Source organism: Colias eurytheme, chromosome 8 (assembly GCF_061535395.1).
Source record: "Colias eurytheme isolate Ceu_HAF_F1 chromosome 8, ilColEury1 Martin Lab GWU primary, whole genome shotgun sequence".
NCBI lineage: Eukaryota > Metazoa > Arthropoda > Insecta > Lepidoptera > Pieridae > Colias > Colias eurytheme.
The window spans coordinates 10,954,843-10,973,679 of record NC_142987.1 but is presented as its reverse complement, the minus strand read 5'-3'; the positions used below and the strand labels follow the sequence as shown (position 1 = coordinate 10,973,679).

Sequence of the window (18,837 nt, the reverse complement as noted above, 5' to 3'; positions counted from 1 at the left end):
GTTTATATTTAAAAAATCACCACGTGTAAAAGACAATTGCTTATAAAAATACTTTGGTCTGTATTGGAAGAGTCAATGAAGAATATAAAATACTACGTACTTTAGAATATACTCACTATATTTTACCTATCCGTACCGAAATGAAAAATGTTTTTTTAGAACAAATAGTTCAATAAATTGTCAACTGGTGGGTGTGGCGTCCTAACCTCAAACGTTATCAAATTAACATTGAAACGAAATCGAGAATGATAATTCACGTCATTTGAATAACAACAAGAACCAATTCTCACATTTTATTCAGTCTCAGTGCGCACGCGCAGCGGCCGGTTGTGTTATTAATAAAATCAAAATGGCGGCCCGCGTCAGCCGGTCTTTCCTCACAACAAGCAGGTCTTACAGCTCGAAAAGTGACAAAAATGTGGCTTTCCTTGGCCTTGGAAATATGGGGGGATTTATGGCGGCAAACCTCGTGAAAAAGGTAGTATAGGTATCGTCATGCGTAAAAGTAAATAGTACATGTGTAGAATTTGAAATTGTGGCCTCAATAACCTCGGTAATTATTGTATTTTATAGTAGCTGTTTAATAGATTATGTACTTGTTTTAATACCAATAGTTTAATTAATATAGTATGAAGAAACATCATTGTACTACAATCACTATAATCTTGAACATTTAAATGGCATAAACATGTTGTTTATCTACCGGTTCGGTAACTACAGCTTTTGCCCAGTTGTTTATGAAAATGTCTGATGTCTATCTTGTGCCCAATCTATCCTAGCTCTTGTCGAATTATCCGTATCATGGGATCTAGAGCGACAGAATTAACATAGTACCTACCTAGATGTATTTGTGCATAGGGCTCTAATTTTTGGCGCAGGGGTTCTCTTAAAGAATTACTTAGTGTTTGTATGAGTATAGTATAGATATGTGACACAGATTCTTGATGTCTCCCTTTCGATTTTCCAATTTTCCATTACGGATATTAAGGTGATCGAACTTCTGTGCCTTACTTGGTCCTGAACCTAGGATCTTTCTTACTTCTTAGTATCAAGTTTAGAACTTGTTTCTATAAATTTCGATTCTGGTGGTTATAAATTAAAAGCATATTGATTAATTCTTATTTAGTTGCTGTTGAAGTTACTATTCTATTCTAAATTTTAAAGCTTCAGTTAAAAGCTTCCGGAAGACAGGGCTTTGCATAGCTGCATTATTTTTGCAAATTCTTTCTTAAAACGATAGCAGAAAACTTATCTATATAAAGGGTATGTGAATGAGAATTCTATTCAGGTATAAATATGTTTTGTTCTGATAAGAGAAGAGTAATCAAAAACCAGAGTAAATAATCAGTAGAGGTGAAATGGATAAAGATCCTTTACCACTAGACTGCGCTTTCGCTTTTTGAGCATAGAAATATTCTACCATGTATGAGAATATATCCAAGTTGAAAAATCATTTTGTGAACATACAATTTGGTACATTATGTTGTGTCCCTATATAATAAGGGTTGGAGCAATTGGTTAACAATAATTGTTGTAGGTATATAATTAACGTCCCTTTTCATTATCCAATTTATATCTAATCAGTACAAGTCTAAACAGTCGATACATTATTTACATTAATTTAAGCTCATTTGATATGCAAAATTAAAATTCAATGTCAATCGACTCACGTGTCCACAAACATCTTATATGTAATATAAGCACTAGCTAATTTGGCCACCGTTGTTCTGATAGAACACCCTTATTATTTAGGGGTTAAAAATAGTTTATAATCTCTTCTTAGATCTAACGAATATACACAGAATGTGTCATAAAAATCTGTCGCCATTGCGGAGGATTTTTGTTGGCTATGACACGAAAATTTTAAATAAATTATTTTATATATTTAGTATGTAACTTTATTATATTGTAATGTATGTGTAGTTCAATTTATTCAATAACTAATCTTATAAGAAAGCTTAAAATTATCTTTCAGCTTTAAAAAACAGTTGCGTAGTTTTAAAGATATGAAGATACGTAGGGAGTAGAGAAAAATGCGAATCGACTCTTTTATGCAATAAAGGGATGATGTAAAAAAGTTTTAACATTACATAATTTATTGAAATGCATGTGACTCTGTTGCTAAGCAAAAATTAAGACAAATAAAGGTGGCGACGTCATATTCCTTATCTGTTAACTGCTATAAAAAGAGATAAAAAATAACTATATTATTTGCTTATGATTAAACCAAATGTGTTTTTAAAACAAATACAATTTATGAGATTTTAGTACAAAAGGTCGCTTAGCTTTCAAGGAGAAAAATTAAATCTCTTAGATGTTACGGTATGTGTGTGTACTTACAAAATCCAGAATAACAAAAAACGTATCTACATTTTGAACATTTCATAATCAATAAAATGGCGAAGGAAACTTCTATATATTTTCCGAATGAACAAACCCTCTTAGTCCTTATTTATAAGTGCTTATAAATTAGTACTGTATGTGTCACACATCACCGAAAAGACCCAAATTATAACAGTTTTTTTTTCATTTACAAAATAGTTAGTTCAATTATTATCAACTAGCGGTCCGCCCCGGCTTCGCCCGTGGTACATATTTCGCAATAAAAGGTATGTTCTTTCTCAGGGTCTCAAGATTGTCTGTGCCAAATTTCATCAAAATCGCTTGAGAGGTTTAAGCGGGAAAGCGTAACAGACAGACAGACAAAATTACTTTCGCATTTATAATATTACTAGTAGGGATTCATAGTCAGAGACATTTTTAAGAGTTTACCATATCTCCATCATTTGTGAGATATCTTTACTTCCAGACCCGCATGTTACTTTATAACTTTTTTCAGTTAAGGCGCAACTTAGAACATTAATATAAAAATTTATTATAATTTATGTCAATAATAAAATCCAAAACGAAACCGCCAGCATACTAACGTCCCATTTTAATAAACAAACCCTTAATTCATAATGAAATCAGATCTTGTGGGAGATGAAAATGTTTAAAGGGCGAAGCTCATAAAATACATTGAATTAAAAATAAAAATCCGAGAAGCCAATTTAACGCTGCTTTCACGGATATTTAAAATTAAAATCTTTTCAATTTATGCAAAGATTATGTTAAATAATGCAAATGGTGCTTTTTGCGTTATAACAAGGTTAGTTATAGATTCGCTTTACGCAGAAATTGTAATGAATCCGGAGGAACTTGGTGAGAATAGCGATTTCGTTCTGCTTTCTTGAAAACATTTACAATTGAGTGGCTTATGATGCTTACTATTATTAGTGACTAGATTTCCGCCCGCGGCTTCGCTCGCGTTTTCAAAGAAAAACCCGCATAGTTCCCGTTCCCGTGGGATTTCCGGGATAAAACCTATCCTATGTGTTAATCCAAGTTACCCTCTATATGTGTGCTAAATTTCATTGTAATCGGTTCAGTAGTTTTTACGTGAAAGAGTAACAAACATCCATACATCCATACAAACTTTCGCCTTTATTAAGATTTGACGTGTGAAGAAATTTGGAGAGATAGTCTTTGAATGTTTACAATACATACTGTTTTTGGATTAGAACGTTTATTTTGTGATAGTCTTCTTCTTTGTTCTAAAAATGATATAGCATCGTTGGCCATTCGGTCAGTAAGACTATCAAATTATCAAACAGCTGACATTGAGTGACCAGTTATTTAATTGTTATGTCTCCGATAAAAAAGTCTGACCCCATGACGTGGATGCATGCATGATAAGTTCGTGATTTATTAATATTTTTTGTGACATACGAGATGATAATAAAATGTAACAAGACGGTAGTGTCGATGACTTTTTTTGATGATATTGAATTGGGGTAGATGAAAAAATGAAAAAATGAATGAATGCATTAATTAATTAGATGCCACTAATTGACTGAATGGTGTTGAATTGAGTTAGCTTAATAATTGAATTACTTGACTACTACACATGCGTAGAAATAAGGTGTAAGAAAAGTATTCATGATTCCTTATAGCCAGTTTCTTCCAGTTAAATTAACAAGTAACATCGCATGAAAATCCATACTAATATTATAAATGCGAAAGTAACTCTGTCTGTCTGTTACTCAATCACGCCTAAACTACTGAACCAATTTTCATGAAATTTGGTATGGAGATATTTTGATACCCGAGAAAGGACGTAGGCTACTTTTTATCCCGGGAAAATGACGCAATCCCCGAAATCCCACGGGAACGGGAACTATGCGGGTTTTTCTTTGACTGCGCGGGCGAAGCCGCGGGCGGAAACCTAGTATTATATAAAGTATTGAATAGGCTATTAATTTTATCATCCAGGGTCCTTAACCTATATTCCTATCATAATTTCCAGGGTTTCAACGTCCGCGGCTACGATCCATCAAAGGAAGCGCTGAATGCAGCAGCTAAGAATGGAGTAGCGAGTGCAGGTTCGATCGCTGCAGCGGTTGACGGGGTCGATGTGGTTGTGTCCATCCTGCCCAGTAATAAGGTCGTGCTTGACGCGTATTTGGGAAAAGATGGTGTTGTTGATCATGTGAGTTTTATTAAATTAGGTATCTAGATAAAATATAGATATGTAGATTAAGGTGTAGATGTAGGTAGAAGTGGAGATAACAGTGTTTTAAATTCTCCTGTGAGAACCGATACATAAAGAATCTATCGGTTAAAAAGTATCCTTTGTAACTAGCCGAGACTGTAGCCAACACTCGTGGCAAATTTAAAAAAAATCGTCAGGTACCTTTGTTTGAAAGAGATTTCATCAATTCTCACAAACTTTCACTTTTCACTTCATAATTATTCTTCGATCAAAAGGATCTATAGTTACAGAAATTGAAATGAAAATACGATAGAACTTCTCAATTAGTATAGAACATAATATTGCTTACCTATGTATAAGTGTAAACCAATGAATAATACGACGCGATTGATCTTGTTATATATGGGTGATATGACTATAAATCGAAAAGTTTTAAAATAAAAGGATTATAAGGATCTATATCAAAAGGAAGTGAAACAAGATAGGATACATTAATGAATATATTTTTCTATATAGATATTACCATTTCCAGGTGCCCAAAGGATCTCTCCTCATCGACTCCAGTACAGTGGACCCCAACGTGCCCAAACAGATATTCCCAGTTGCGATTGAGAAAGGAAAGGGCTTTATCGATGCTCCGGTTTCAGGAGGTCAGTAATATATTTATTTTGAGCTTTATTTTGATGTACCTAGCTATTGTGTGAAGTTTTTAAATTATTTCTTTAATTGATATGAATGTATTGCGTGATATGATTTTTTTGCTAATTAAAATATGAAGAAAATATGCGCTTTCTAGTCATCAATTTTTACAATGTGTGCCTTTCCTATATGTATCTGTGTTTATAAACAAACAAAAAAAAAAAAACAATTGAAACATGGTCTTTACGAATAAAGTTTTATATGGAAAAATTCCGTCATAGAAATTTTACTTTTAAGATGATCTTTTTATTGTTGCTTACAAATAATTATGCATTATTCTCTTCTCAAATATATACCATAGAAACACAATAAATAAATAATAAAATGTATATCTATTCGCGTGTGGTTTTACTGATAGTACTAGGTATATTATCTGTGCTGATAACATTGTTTACTCTTTGAGATAATTTCCAATGACTCCGATAAGCATGTAATTACTTATCATAAACTGTCGCTTTTTGTATTTACTCTGTCAATAAATGCTTAGAATATATTAACAGATGAAATTACTCGTAATAAAAAACTACTTATTTGAAGGGTAGTAAGGGTTACGTCTAATTATTTATGGTCACGGATGAATTCTACCTATACCCGTGGCCCTGTTGTTGATACGGCTTGATGGAACAGAGTGGGGTTTAGGTGGGTAGGAATCCGACAAAACCCACGGGCCCTTCCCCGGAGGCCGGTGGGTATCTATGCAAGATTTCCCCACTAAAAAAAAATCTAATTATTTATAGGCTCACATTTACAAGCTATTTTTACTCGATTGTTAATCTCGGTTCTGGTACGATAGGCCTCTTGGGATTTGTTACACGTGCTTTAATAGACCTACAATAATTTATTTTCATACTAGAGGTCCGCCCCGGCTTCGCCCGTGGTACATATTTCGCAATAAAAGGTAGCCTATGTCCTTTCTCGGGTATCAAAATATCTCCATACCAAATTTCACGTAAATTGGTTCAGTAGTTAAGGCGTGATTGAGTAACAGACAGACAGACAGAGTTACTTTCGCATTTATAATATTAGTATGGATTATTTGTATTGTAGATATGGGATTTTATTTTGTGGTTTGGATCGTTTTTTGAATAGTTTATAACATTAAGGGCCGATTTTTCAATGCTTGGATAAAACTTATCCGTCCAGTAAAGTATTACACAATAATATTAAAATGTCACGTAAACTGTCAAATACGGGCAATTAGAATACGTTTTTAAAATGGTAGTTTTATACATTATTTGACGGATAAATTTTATCCAAGCATTGAAAAATCGGCCCAAAGTATGGAAACGTGATATTTATTTAGGAAGTATAAATATTTCGTTTGAAATTTTAATAGTACCTACATATTATGTGAAGAATGTTATATTATGTTACATTTTTTTCATGAAAATACTTAAAACAATTCTAATATTAAAAAATCAAAATAGATAAATATCAGAACTTCAATTTGGTTGAAAAAAGAAATACGATATTTGTGAATAAGGAAAAATATTTATATATTAAAATATGTCTTTATGATAAATGATAATAATGATATTTATTTACCGATAGTTATATAATGCAATGTTTATCAGTTTTTGCACTTGTTATTCTCTGTAATGTTATTATGCAGAAAACAAATTATTATTTATCTTAAATGCTAACTCTGATGTAAAATGCATTAATACTGTACAACGCGGTCGCCGGTCACATTAACTTGACGCATGGGCCATGGGCAAAATGACAAAATGACGACATCGAAGCCATGCGGCATGGCTTTGATGACGTTATTTTGTATCGGTAACAGAGATGCTAACCATACTGACGATTGCCGGGCGAGCTAAGGGAATGCGGGGGGAAGCAGGCGGGTTTTCGTATTCCAGCGATGCGTCAAGTTAATGTGACCTCTACTATACTACTTGCTCTGTGATGTGACCGCGTTGTATATGAAAACACGTGATGTGATTAAAATTTAAGCACATATTACTTAATTATTACGACTTACGAATAACTTTAAACCTTTTGATATAATGTAGGTAACTTATTTGTCGAATATAGGTTTTAGTGATTTAATTATTTCTAAGTTACCTAGCTTCAGCTTAAAACCTAAAAAGAGTTGGCACAACATTTATAAGGGAAACAGAAATAAAAAATATTAAAAATGTTTTTTTAAGCATTTTGTGTGAGCCTTTTATGTCACATAATAATATAATATTACATGATGAAATTGAAAAACAAGGGCTTAACTGATAACATGTGTTTGCATAAGTTGTTGTTTATACTTTTGGATGTAAATTCTTGATATGGCAAAACAAATATACGACGTAATGTTTGCATAATAATTATGTTATTACATAATTAATAATAATAATGGCTAATGTTATATTTTATGATTTTATGTTGTTTATGTTAATTTATTAATAAATAATTTATATCACCATACATTTCGAATTATATATCTATACTAGCGGTCCGCCCCGGCTTCGCCCGTGGTACCTACATGTTTGAACTATCCTATCTCTCCAGTTGGATCAAACTGCACATGGTGTGCGAATTTTATTATAATCGGTTAAGTGGTTTAGGAGTCCATTGAGTGACAAACATTGTGAGAATTTATATACATATTAAGATTATTTTATTGCATTTAAGTCAAAAAGCTTTGCGTACCTATTTTCTGAAAATTTTGTAATACGTTGGCTTTTTTTAAACGCACACGTTTTATTAAATGGTTCTTCTCCTTAGATACTGCTTTCCGAATCGGTGGTAAATGTTATAATCGTTATGATGATTCAAAAGTTGCAAGAAGTCTAATTGAATAAATAAATGTTTCAGTTTGAAATGTTTGAGTTTGTAATCCAAATAATTCGAATAATTCCTTACTTTTCTATTAATCTCTATATTTTTTAAGCTATTGCATAGCTTCTATCGCGGGCCTTGAGCGCGGGGACCGAATCCAGAAATTACGTAACGAAAAACCTCACGCTCCCCACTCCGACGGGCACGGAGGTGTGGCTTGAAGGCATAGCATGCAATAGCTTTACCGCGGCAGTCCCCGAGTGTCTAACGTCTTTTTTTTAAATATTGTTAGATTTCTATAAATTCCTGTAATTTTTCCAAAATTTCCAAGAATTCCCAAGCTCTAATTTTTATATACAATTTATTTCTATATCCTTATAATCCAGGTGTAATGGGCGCTCAAAACGCGACCCTCGCCTTCATGGCAGGCGGCAGAAAGCAGGACTTCGACAGATCCTTACCTCTGCTAGAAGCGATGGGAGCAAAACAGTTTCATTGTGGTGATATCGGTTCTGGACAAGTGGCCAAATTGGCGAACAACATGCTCATGGGCATTACTGGCATGGCCACTGCTGAGTGCATGAATATGGGCATTAAGTAAGTATATTTATGTTATGAACAAATGTATAGAAAAGTGTTATATTCCTGGCAAGGTTGTCTTGGTATGGAATCTTACTTATAGGGTATGAACATGAGGGAATATGGTCTGAAATGGTATTTTTACGTAATATAGCACCGTTAGTGAGCCTTTCACGACCAAATTATGTTATATGGGAGCTTTTAATAATTTTAACTGAGCGCCATTGTGAAAAAATTGTTTATAAGATGAAATCTAGCCAGTACTGTTGACCTATATAGAACCAGGGTGAAAATTTTGTGGTACATAGAAAAGCTCTTTATTTTCTATTTAATTGTTTTTATCCCTCTCTATATGTGAGTTGTCAATATATTGACTGAGACTCAAACTGGTACTATTGGGAATTAGGAACATTTATAATTTTTCTCAAGCAAAAGCAAATAAACATATCCGTTCATTTCCCAACCGTTAGCATCAACGAAATAAATAATATCGCCGAACAAATTCCGTACATTCGTCACGTCAAAACAAACGAAGGTCGGGGGAAGTTTGTAATTTGCAAGTGTCCAAGTCACTGCCTCATTATTGTTAATTTGCTCAGCTTTACAATGAAATGTCGGCTTCGTCACGTACTAATGTTAGGCGGGTTGGGGACTGGCGTGTTAGCTTTTTAGGGGCTTTTTTGTTTTGGATTCATTTTTGGAATTTTTCTAGGGAATCGTCACGTACTAATGATAGTCGGTTTGGGGAATGGCATATGTAGCTTTCATGATCTCATTGCTTTTTTGTTTTTGATTCTTTATTTGGGGATTTTGTATAAAATCATCGCGAATAGTTAGTTGGTTGAGGGACTGGCGTGCTTAGAATTCAGGGTGCTTGTGCTTATGTTCTGCTATACCTAGTTAGGTTTTTTTTTTAAATAGATGATGTCCATCTCATTGGCATTTAATTTTTCATTGAAAAACACGATTACATGACGGATTCCTACATACAAATTTTGCTTAAATTGAAAATGAAACATCATCAATCTGTGTATAGTTCAGCTATTTCTAAGTTAATTGTAACGTCTAATATTTCTGTTACACACGAAATCATATCAGAGTATGGTTCAGTTAATTCAATGTTTGTTGTAATAACTAATATTCCTGGAACTTCAAACGAAATCATTAGTTTTCGACTGAGCAAATCTTGTGGATCACATTCATTAGGAGTGTGGTATTGTCAGCTAAAATAATATTATGTACTAGCGGTCCGCCCCGGCTTCGCCCGTGGTACATGTTTACGTTTTCTCTACATAAGAACCATCCTCGTACTTCAAGGAATATAATAAAAAAAGAATTATCGAAATCGGTTCAGCCGTTCTCGAGTTATGCGCTTACCAACACATTTTGCGATTCATTTTTATATATAAGATTATGTATTTCCCCATCCAGCATCTTCGACATAAACATTCTTAGCGTCATTTCTTTCCATAAACCTTTCCTTTAAAGTCCTTTTTATAAAATAGTCACGTCCAGAAAATGAAAGTTAAGGTTGACCGTTTTCTATTTCAACCCAGCATTTTGTCAAACGTCCTGTAAAATATCGGTTGACCTTACAATAATTGGTTTATTGTTAGTTACTAAATATATATCTAATCCAAAGAATATTCTGAATTTAAAAAATAGTGTGTATGTCGAGCACACGTGTCAGAAGTGAAACTTCTTTGGCAAGATTGAATGATACCAAAATCGTCGCCTTACTCCATGACGTAACGCTATAGCCATGACGCGACCTTGAAATTTTACTCTCAAAGCGCCTAAAGAAGTTTCACTTCAAAAATATATAATCAGATTTGTTAAAAATACACTCCATATAGTCGTTGAAGGTAATTTTTAAGTCTATAAAATATAACACAAAGATTTTTCTTTTAACTAAAAATGATTTATCAGAAAATATACTCGCAGTAGACAGCTGTCAATTAGGTTTTATTTAAGAACTTTTAAAGGCTAAAAACGCTAAGTTTCACTCAGCTGAAATATTTAGACAGGGTTTACGTCGTTCGATGGAAACAAAAATAATTTCCTCTCCTGTTTAAAAGCAATTTTCGATGTGACGTTGGCGTGATTGATAAAAATTTGGCATAAACTTGGAGTAATTTTAGCGGAGGCATGTCTGGAATGAATAATTCTAAATATTCTTTACTGACGGTAAAATTATAGTAATTTGGATATGTTTAATATTTCAGTAAAATTCATAACCGATTTACCTAAAAAAATATTTATCTAGTTCTCTTTAGGACATTTTAACATAAATAATCTTTCAAACTCAGGGGAAACCTATTCGAAAATTCGCTCGTTTGAAGTAGCCCTGAACAAATACTTCAAAAAAGCAAACAAAAGAAATTTAATCGCCTTATTAAAACTTTTGTACGATATTTAAGATGCGCATTTTATGTAAACGATGAAATATTATAATCAGGTCGTCCAAAGTCAGTCATAACTTATCGATTTCTTACTTTTATCTGTGAAAGGAGTTTGAGCCAGACTAGACCCAACATTGACATCGGCATTTTGTTCAATATTGTACCGTAATTTGTTAACAATAAGGTTCAGATTTCAATGAATTAGGGATAATTCCCTGATCATAGAGATAGGACAGTGGTAAATGAATTGCGACCCTATTGGAAGTTATTAGGGTGTATTAAAGTTTGCATTTGTTCTAAGTTCAGTCGGCAAGGCTCAAAGAGTATCTTCGAAAGCCCAATCATATTTATATGTAAATCAAAGGGTTGAGGGTTTTTATTAAAGGCGTCGGGGTTTGCGTCATTTCGGTTAAGATTTGCGTAAATCAGAGATTATTTGACTGTTAATCAAAATTATATTAAGTTACTTGGAAGTTTTAATCTGGGTTCAGTTAAGTTAGAGTACTCCTTGGATGACTTACCTACATCGAGATTCCAACTTCTATAGTTTATTTGTTTGACCTTCTTTGTGTGTTAATAAAATTTATAAAACGGTTAAGTTTATTAGTCGTTTAATATTCTTTTGTAATAATTTACCTTTAAGTTAATTAGTTTTAGTAAATTAAACAGAGAACAAGGATTGCTTAAGGTTTTAGACAGACAGCTTTCATACACTTACTTTTCTATCCAGACTGGATTTAGACCCCATAAATATGATTGCGACCTTGGGGAAGAACCCGCGTTCGAGTAATTGTAGTACTTTATATTCAAAATTCAAAGTTTTCACAAACTACGCCTTCTTAATGGAACTATGTAGTATATAAGAACTAGCCCTTATATGAGCAATTCTAATGATTCTTTTATACAAGAATTTCCCTTTTGAAGGTTTAGTCCTTCTCAAGATTTAGATATAGAATACTTTAAAGTGAATGTTTTTCTCTTACTCAGAATGGGTCTAGACCACAAACTTGTCAGCTCGCTCCTGGTCCACAGACGTGTACTGTCCCGTTCCCAGACTCATTCCAACTGCGCCTTCTAGCAGGAACTATGACTTAACGAACTAACCATTATATTATCAATTATAACGATTCTTGTATATTAGAATTGCCCTATTTCTAGCCATTTTCCTTTTGAAGGTTTAGATTTTCGAAAGATTAAGATTGTGTTACTATTGTACTTTAACAATGCAATTTTTTTTCTTACCCAGAATGGGTCTAGACCCAAAAGTGCTGCTAGATGTGCTTAACAATTCGTCAGCTCGCTCCTGGTCCACAGAGGTGTACTGTCCCGTTCCCGGACTTGTTCCAACTGCGCCTTCCAGCAGGAACTATGATGGTGGCTTCAAGAACGAATTAATGGTTAAGGTGAGTGGTTCAAACAAAGTTATTTTCAAGTTATTTTGAAGCATTGAATTGATAAATGTTTGAAAAATTAAGAAAATAGCCAAAGGAATTCGAACCAGCGTCTCAAGGTAACTAATATTTTGACCATACGTGGTTTTTAATCAATTTAAAGTGTCTCTTAAAATTCATATCCACTTTACTTAATGCAGACAGCAGAACTCATATTATACAGCCAGAGCAAGTTTTGCATCAGGATATTATCTGTCAGCTAATCAGTTAATCACTACATAGTATAAAGCAAAGTCGCTTTCTCAGCTGTCCCTATGTCCCTTTGTATGCTTAAATCTTTAAAACTACGGAACGGATTTTGATGCGGTTTTTTTAATAGATACAGTGATTCAACAGGAAGGTTATAGTATATAATTTATTAGGTTTTAGACAAAGCGGGCGAAGCCGCGGGCGGTAAGCTAGTACTCAATATTACATTAAACGCATATTCAGTAGATTTTTGCCCAATTCTTGTAAACCATAATATTAATTCGTTACAAAATTGATGACGGAAATGTTTCCACAAGAAATACGTTCATGATATATTACGTTGTAAGGCCCAGTGGGACTGACGTGTTCTTACTTCTTACTATATTTAATGTCTTTATGATATTCTCATTTTTACTTCATTCTTATAATATAGTTTTCCTAAAATTTGGGCTATATTTCTGGTATATTTTAGAAATTATCGGGTAGGAGTAGAAAATAAAGTAGGACTGATCTGCAACTTTTGTTTTATTAACTATGCTCAAAAAAATGGTTATGACTTATAATTTAAAACTGACGATCGCATTTTTTCTTTAGTCTTGTTTATCTTTAGTTTTCTCAATTTGGGCAATTTGGCATAGCATCAAAAGCTTTAAATCAAAGACTTTAAAAAGAAACAATGAGCAAAGTATATAGTTTTGAGAAATGCATCAGAAATGGAGTATTGATCTATGAGGGTGGTAACTACCCTGTTAATAGAGACAGTTCTCGTCCAAGCACGTTCGATTCCTGTGAAATATAACTTTCAATATTACGATTCAAAGACTTTGTGTTTATAATTGTATTAGATATTATTTTTTACTCTATTTTTGTCTAAAGATTAAGATAGTGTTCATTAGAGATAAAAGTGTAGGTAATGTCAGGGAGATAGAACTATTAGCCATTAGGTAGTTATTACAACAATTAATTAATATCGAATCTTACAGCTCACATATTCCATATAAATTTTTATCTCTCCACTTTTTAACCGACTTTGCATTAATTGTATTTTGCCTCATTAATAAAATGTCACCTAGAGTAGTCTAACGAGGCATATACGACGCGAATCCTATCTGTGGTACATGTGCCACGGTCGAGGAAAGCGCCGCGCTACCAAATATCAGCTTTTTGTTTACGCCGTCGTGATGCTGCTCGCTCTGTAGAGACGTGCCTAATAAATAAATTATACATTACAGCAGATCGATTCTTTTCTTAGGCTATACTATTTTTAAATCTAGGCTATATTTTAAGCACTGGTCTCTATTCCAGGACTTAGAGCTAGCAAGTGGCATGGCGCTCGGCATCCGCTCGCCCATTCCCCTGGGTGCGGTCGCGACTCAACTGTACCGCATCGTGCAATCTCGCGGCTACGGGGAAAAAGACTTCTCTTATGTATACCAGTTGCTTAAAGAAGAGACCAAGAAGTAGAATAAATTGTTGACTGTTCATTGTGTTTTATTTCCCCATATCCTTCAAAGAGGAGACCAAGAAGTAGAATAAATTGTTGACTATTTATTGTGTTTTATTGCCCCATATCCCTTAAGTTTGGTGTACACCGTGCAATCTCGCGGCTATGGAGAGGACTTCTATGTATACCAATTGCTTAAAGAGGAGACCAAGAAGTAGAATAAATTGTTGACTGTTCATTGTATTTGAGACTGTACTAGTAGAAGATAGTATAGACTTTAGAGATAAGAAAATGATTATCAGCCTGTACCTACGAATCTCAACAAATATAATGAAGAGAAAAGATAAGATTTTATTAGCATTGTAATATTTCGAAAATATATTTCACCATAAAAAGCTATTTTTATTGAGTAATATAGTTTAAAATAATTTTCAGAGTTTTATATTTTGTCCATCGAACTAACCGTAAATACTATTCACTTGATTCCCTGTATTTCCATTGTTTTTGATACAAAACCCTTTGATTTTGTTAAGACGTACGTTTTATAGAAATATTTTATTTAAATTCTATTTTTTTGCTTTGGTATTATAATCGTGATAAATGTTTGTACTTTTTCTTTCATTTCTTAACCTAGTTTCACCTCAGGAATGCAATATTTACTAACAATAGGAACTAAAAACAATATTTCGCAAGATATAACAAAAATAGCAGTAAAAGTGTATATCCCAGATTCGCAAGACGGGCCTTTTTCAAACGTCAACATATTTCCACAAATAAAAAAGCGGTGACCGTTGAATTGCGACATTTTTAATTTCCCGCCAGAGCTTAGAATGGCGGCCATATTGGATTTTTTGTGGAAAAAAATCGAAAGGACAATAGCACGACCGGCTCGTTCCGACATAATCATATTTCTGCCGTACAAAAGAGTTCTTATAATAATGTGGTGGAATTATTAAAGTCAAGCGGTCGCAGATTTCGGCCCTTCGGGTTTTGCGCGGTAATGTGGGGAATAATTCTCTTCCGCTGTCTTAGTTAATGCTGATTAATGATGTGCTATTGTTTATGTTTTTTTGAGCTTGATGAATTGTGTGATATATGTACTTGGTTTACATATTTTAGAGAATAAAAATAACAACTTTAATTTGAAATATTTTTGATCCAACACTTCTTCAGTAATTAGTTAAGTGATTTAAAACTTTTACATAGTTTAACGTTTTACATAGTTAAATCATTTTGCACGCCTCATAAGCGAAGCGTTGAGGTGGGTACTACTGTCACTTCGCGCAAAACATCTGATTTTTCAAACTTAAAATGTCTTTATGTATCATACATACATTGCACTTGTAAGATAATACATACACACACATATTAAAAAAAACACTATTTTTAACGTTCATGATATTTTTGATGTCATTTTTGTTATTTAAACTAGTTAAAAAACAGTTTAAAAAAGTTCTGTCTTGGACGTCCGTGTGTCTGTATGTGCGGATCCTTTTTCTTGTTAACACGATAGCGACCGAAAATTATGAGGCGTGCACTTTTGGATTTTCCAAATTATTTTATACTATTAAAGTAAAATTTGAATGCGTAATTCTCATCATCATATCATTTATTTTATCATGTCATTTTTACATACATTGCATGCTTTTTAATTGATGTTTTCAACAGTGTTTTCAAATTAACAGAAATATCAACAATACTGAACTAAATAAAATTTAGTAATTTGTGTTATTACATAGCGTTTCACTATATCAATGTACATAGGTACATATGTACGATTCCTATAAAAGCCTGCCAAAATATCCGTTCAACGTCAAAAGCACAGATTTTCTAATGTTTTATTTGTAAAACACTGCAGACGGTAAAGTTTTACGGTTCGTAAAAAGTTAGTAAAACGGACGCTATTCAGCCACGGTTGCTCTTTATTATTGTGCTGTTTTGGGATTAAAAACGCTTAGAATTATGAAAGAGAGGTACTTAATTAAAAGTATTGTCTGTTAAAAATAACTACGAGATTTATATAGATTAAAATGTTATGTTTAGTAAATATATTAATTTAATTGAAAAACAATACCTAAAGAACTAGAGGTACTACATATAAAACGAATAGGTTTTACATATAGAACTAATTCCAAACTAATCAACAAACAATTGAAACATTCTACAGAAACGTACATAATATTATATCATTGATTACATTATATTATGAAATAGAAGACGCTAGGAAAACCCTGTGTCAATCGGTTTAATCAAATATAGATTTATCGAAACCTAACTTTATTATAACCTAAAGCGTATAGTCTAATGTTCTAGAGCTTTCCTAAACCTATTACAGCGATTTGAATATATTTTTGATACCACTTCTAGAAGTGATCTCTAGAGATTTCGTAAATTTTACAACAATTTCAATATTTGACCCTAAAATTTACACATGAAAAGATTTTTCACCATGGCGGACACAATTCTTGAACAATTACTCTAAAATCTAATCTCTAGCTAATATTCGAGTCACGTAAGCTATCTCACAAAGGAAAATTAAGGGAGTTTGTGCAAAAATGTTCAACCTTCTACGGGAAGCACGTTTCATATAGATTGTGTATTGTAAACTGGTATGCAGGATTGGAATCGGTGTATGAAAATGGAGTTTGGAAACAACTGTTTAAGAAAGTCTGTGGGTCACCTGTATACAAAATTCTTTGACTTATATACGAAATACAACTAAAATGTCTATCGGAATTATAATATAAACTGCTGATGTTTCTTCAAATCAAATCAAATCTGTTTATTTGCTCGTATATATTGCTACTTCTTTTGCGAGCAATTTACATTAATGATTCCACGATTCCACATAGTTTCTTCCCTCTTTCCATTACCAAATTATACTATCAGCATACAATATAAGATAATTTTGACAAAAGTCAACTGAGTATTAAAATTCGATAAAATAATAAGTCGCTTTGCTGTGAAAATAGAACAAACATACACAGCTGTTATCATTCTACATAATATCTATTATAGACCGTACATTAATTTAAAAGTTTATGTTTTTTTCATTTCTCAATCACAATTATTGTTGTTATTGCAATTGAATGTTGTCACAAAACTTTGATATTTATTAGAGTACAAATTCAACTTCCCGACTTCAGATTCTCCCAAAGTTACTCATGACGTCATATGGCCAGTTTCCTCACGTGTACCCACCCCATTATTATTCCCCACAGCTCCGAACTCATATATTATTTCAGATCCAGTCAGTATGAACGAGCCTAATGTACTAAGTAAAGTGTATTGGCAAAATTTAAATCGCATTCCGCTCACGATCAGCCATTACTCGCTGACAGTGACTTCCAATTTCCCGCCAAATTGTATTAAAAAGAAACAAAGAACATCTAATTACAATACCAAATGCTTGCTTAATGACCGGGTATAAGGTTCAAATTCCAGATATAAGTTTGGTGTATTGGTCCTTTTGGGAATAGGTAGAGAGAGTTTTAAAATTTCGTGTTTAAGTGAAATTTTATTTGTAATACGTACTTTTATTGGGCGGCATCCAAATCGTCGTAATGCCGCTTTCTGATGCGCCGGTTATGAATATTTAGTACGTATTCAGTATTGTTCTTTTTGTTTTAATTGTCATGTTACGTGTGCTCTACATAACATACTATAGAAGAGCGTAAAAATATTGAAAAAAATTAATAAGTAGGTAAAAATGTATCTATAGCATTCTTATGAGAAAAACTTCTTCTTCCTGATGTAAGCCTATGCATTAAAGCTCAGAAAATACACTTTTAACAAAAACTTTATTATAAAAACATGCCAGAAGTTTAACATAGCATTATATACCTTTGATCCACATCACATTATAAAAATAATTCTTACAACTTTCTGATAATTGAATCATGATCATTTATTACATACTAGGTTTCCGCCCGCGGCTTCGCCCGCGTTTTCAAAGAAAAACCCGTTCCCGTAGGATTTCCGGGATAAAACCTATCCTATGTCCTTTCTCGGGTATCAAAATATCTCTATACCAAATTTCATGCAAATTGGTTCAGTAGTTAAGGCGTGATTGAGTAACAGACAGACATACAGAGTTACTTTCGCATTTATAATATCAGTATGGATTTAATCCTGATAAACATTGCATTCCCGATGTACGAAATTCATCCTTAAATAATACCAAACACATGCCTCAGTAATGCATTCTAATCATATTTCTGCAAGCTTAAACGGATAGTGTTCGGTGCGAGGTTTGTGAAATTTTGATCAGTTCTGATATGCCCTGAGCTCAGCTTAACTTTGTGGATTCGCGCCAAATCCTGAGCCCAGTCCGAACCCTGTTATGTGGTTTACATATTTCAATATGTAGATGCAATCCCTCAAATTATGTTTAGGTTGAGAGAAAGTAGGTTTTTATAAAGTAGGATTGCTAGTTTTAAGATGTTCGTGGTGTAGGTGTAAAGGTGTTTTTATAATTGACGCAGTTGCTTAAATTGTTCTGTTTTTTTTATAGGGCTACAAATAGCTTATCAAATTCCATCACGATCGCGATTTTTCGTGAAATACAATTACTTCTTACATTTATTCTTAAAACATTATTTTACGTACGTACGTATGTAGTTTTCTTGAGTTTTTTTACACGTATTTAGGCTTAGATTAAAGAAAAATTAGAAATTAAAGACGGACATTTTTGAACTGATTTTATACGGGATTTAACATCCGTTTATAAGTCTTTTTGGAGAACATTTCTTTCCCCACACATTCATA

The 18,837-nt window shown here is 33.1% G+C and overlaps 1 protein-coding gene across 1 annotated transcript; it reads left to right on the top strand.

The window, feature by feature from the left end:
* The first annotated feature begins 289 nt into the window (after positions 1–289).
* Positions 290–14,108, top strand: LOC149906776 (putative 3-hydroxyisobutyrate dehydrogenase, mitochondrial). Its single transcript, XM_090104948.1, has 6 exons — positions 290–478; positions 4,346–4,528; positions 5,064–5,181; positions 8,392–8,602; positions 12,233–12,389; positions 13,932–14,108. Exons 1-6 carry the CDS (start codon positions 350–352, stop codon positions 14,088–14,090), a joined length of 957 nt encoding a protein of 318 aa, XP_089961074.1. The 5' UTR covers positions 290–349; the 3' UTR covers positions 14,091–14,108.
* The last annotated feature ends 4,729 nt before the right edge of the window (positions 14,109–18,837 follow it).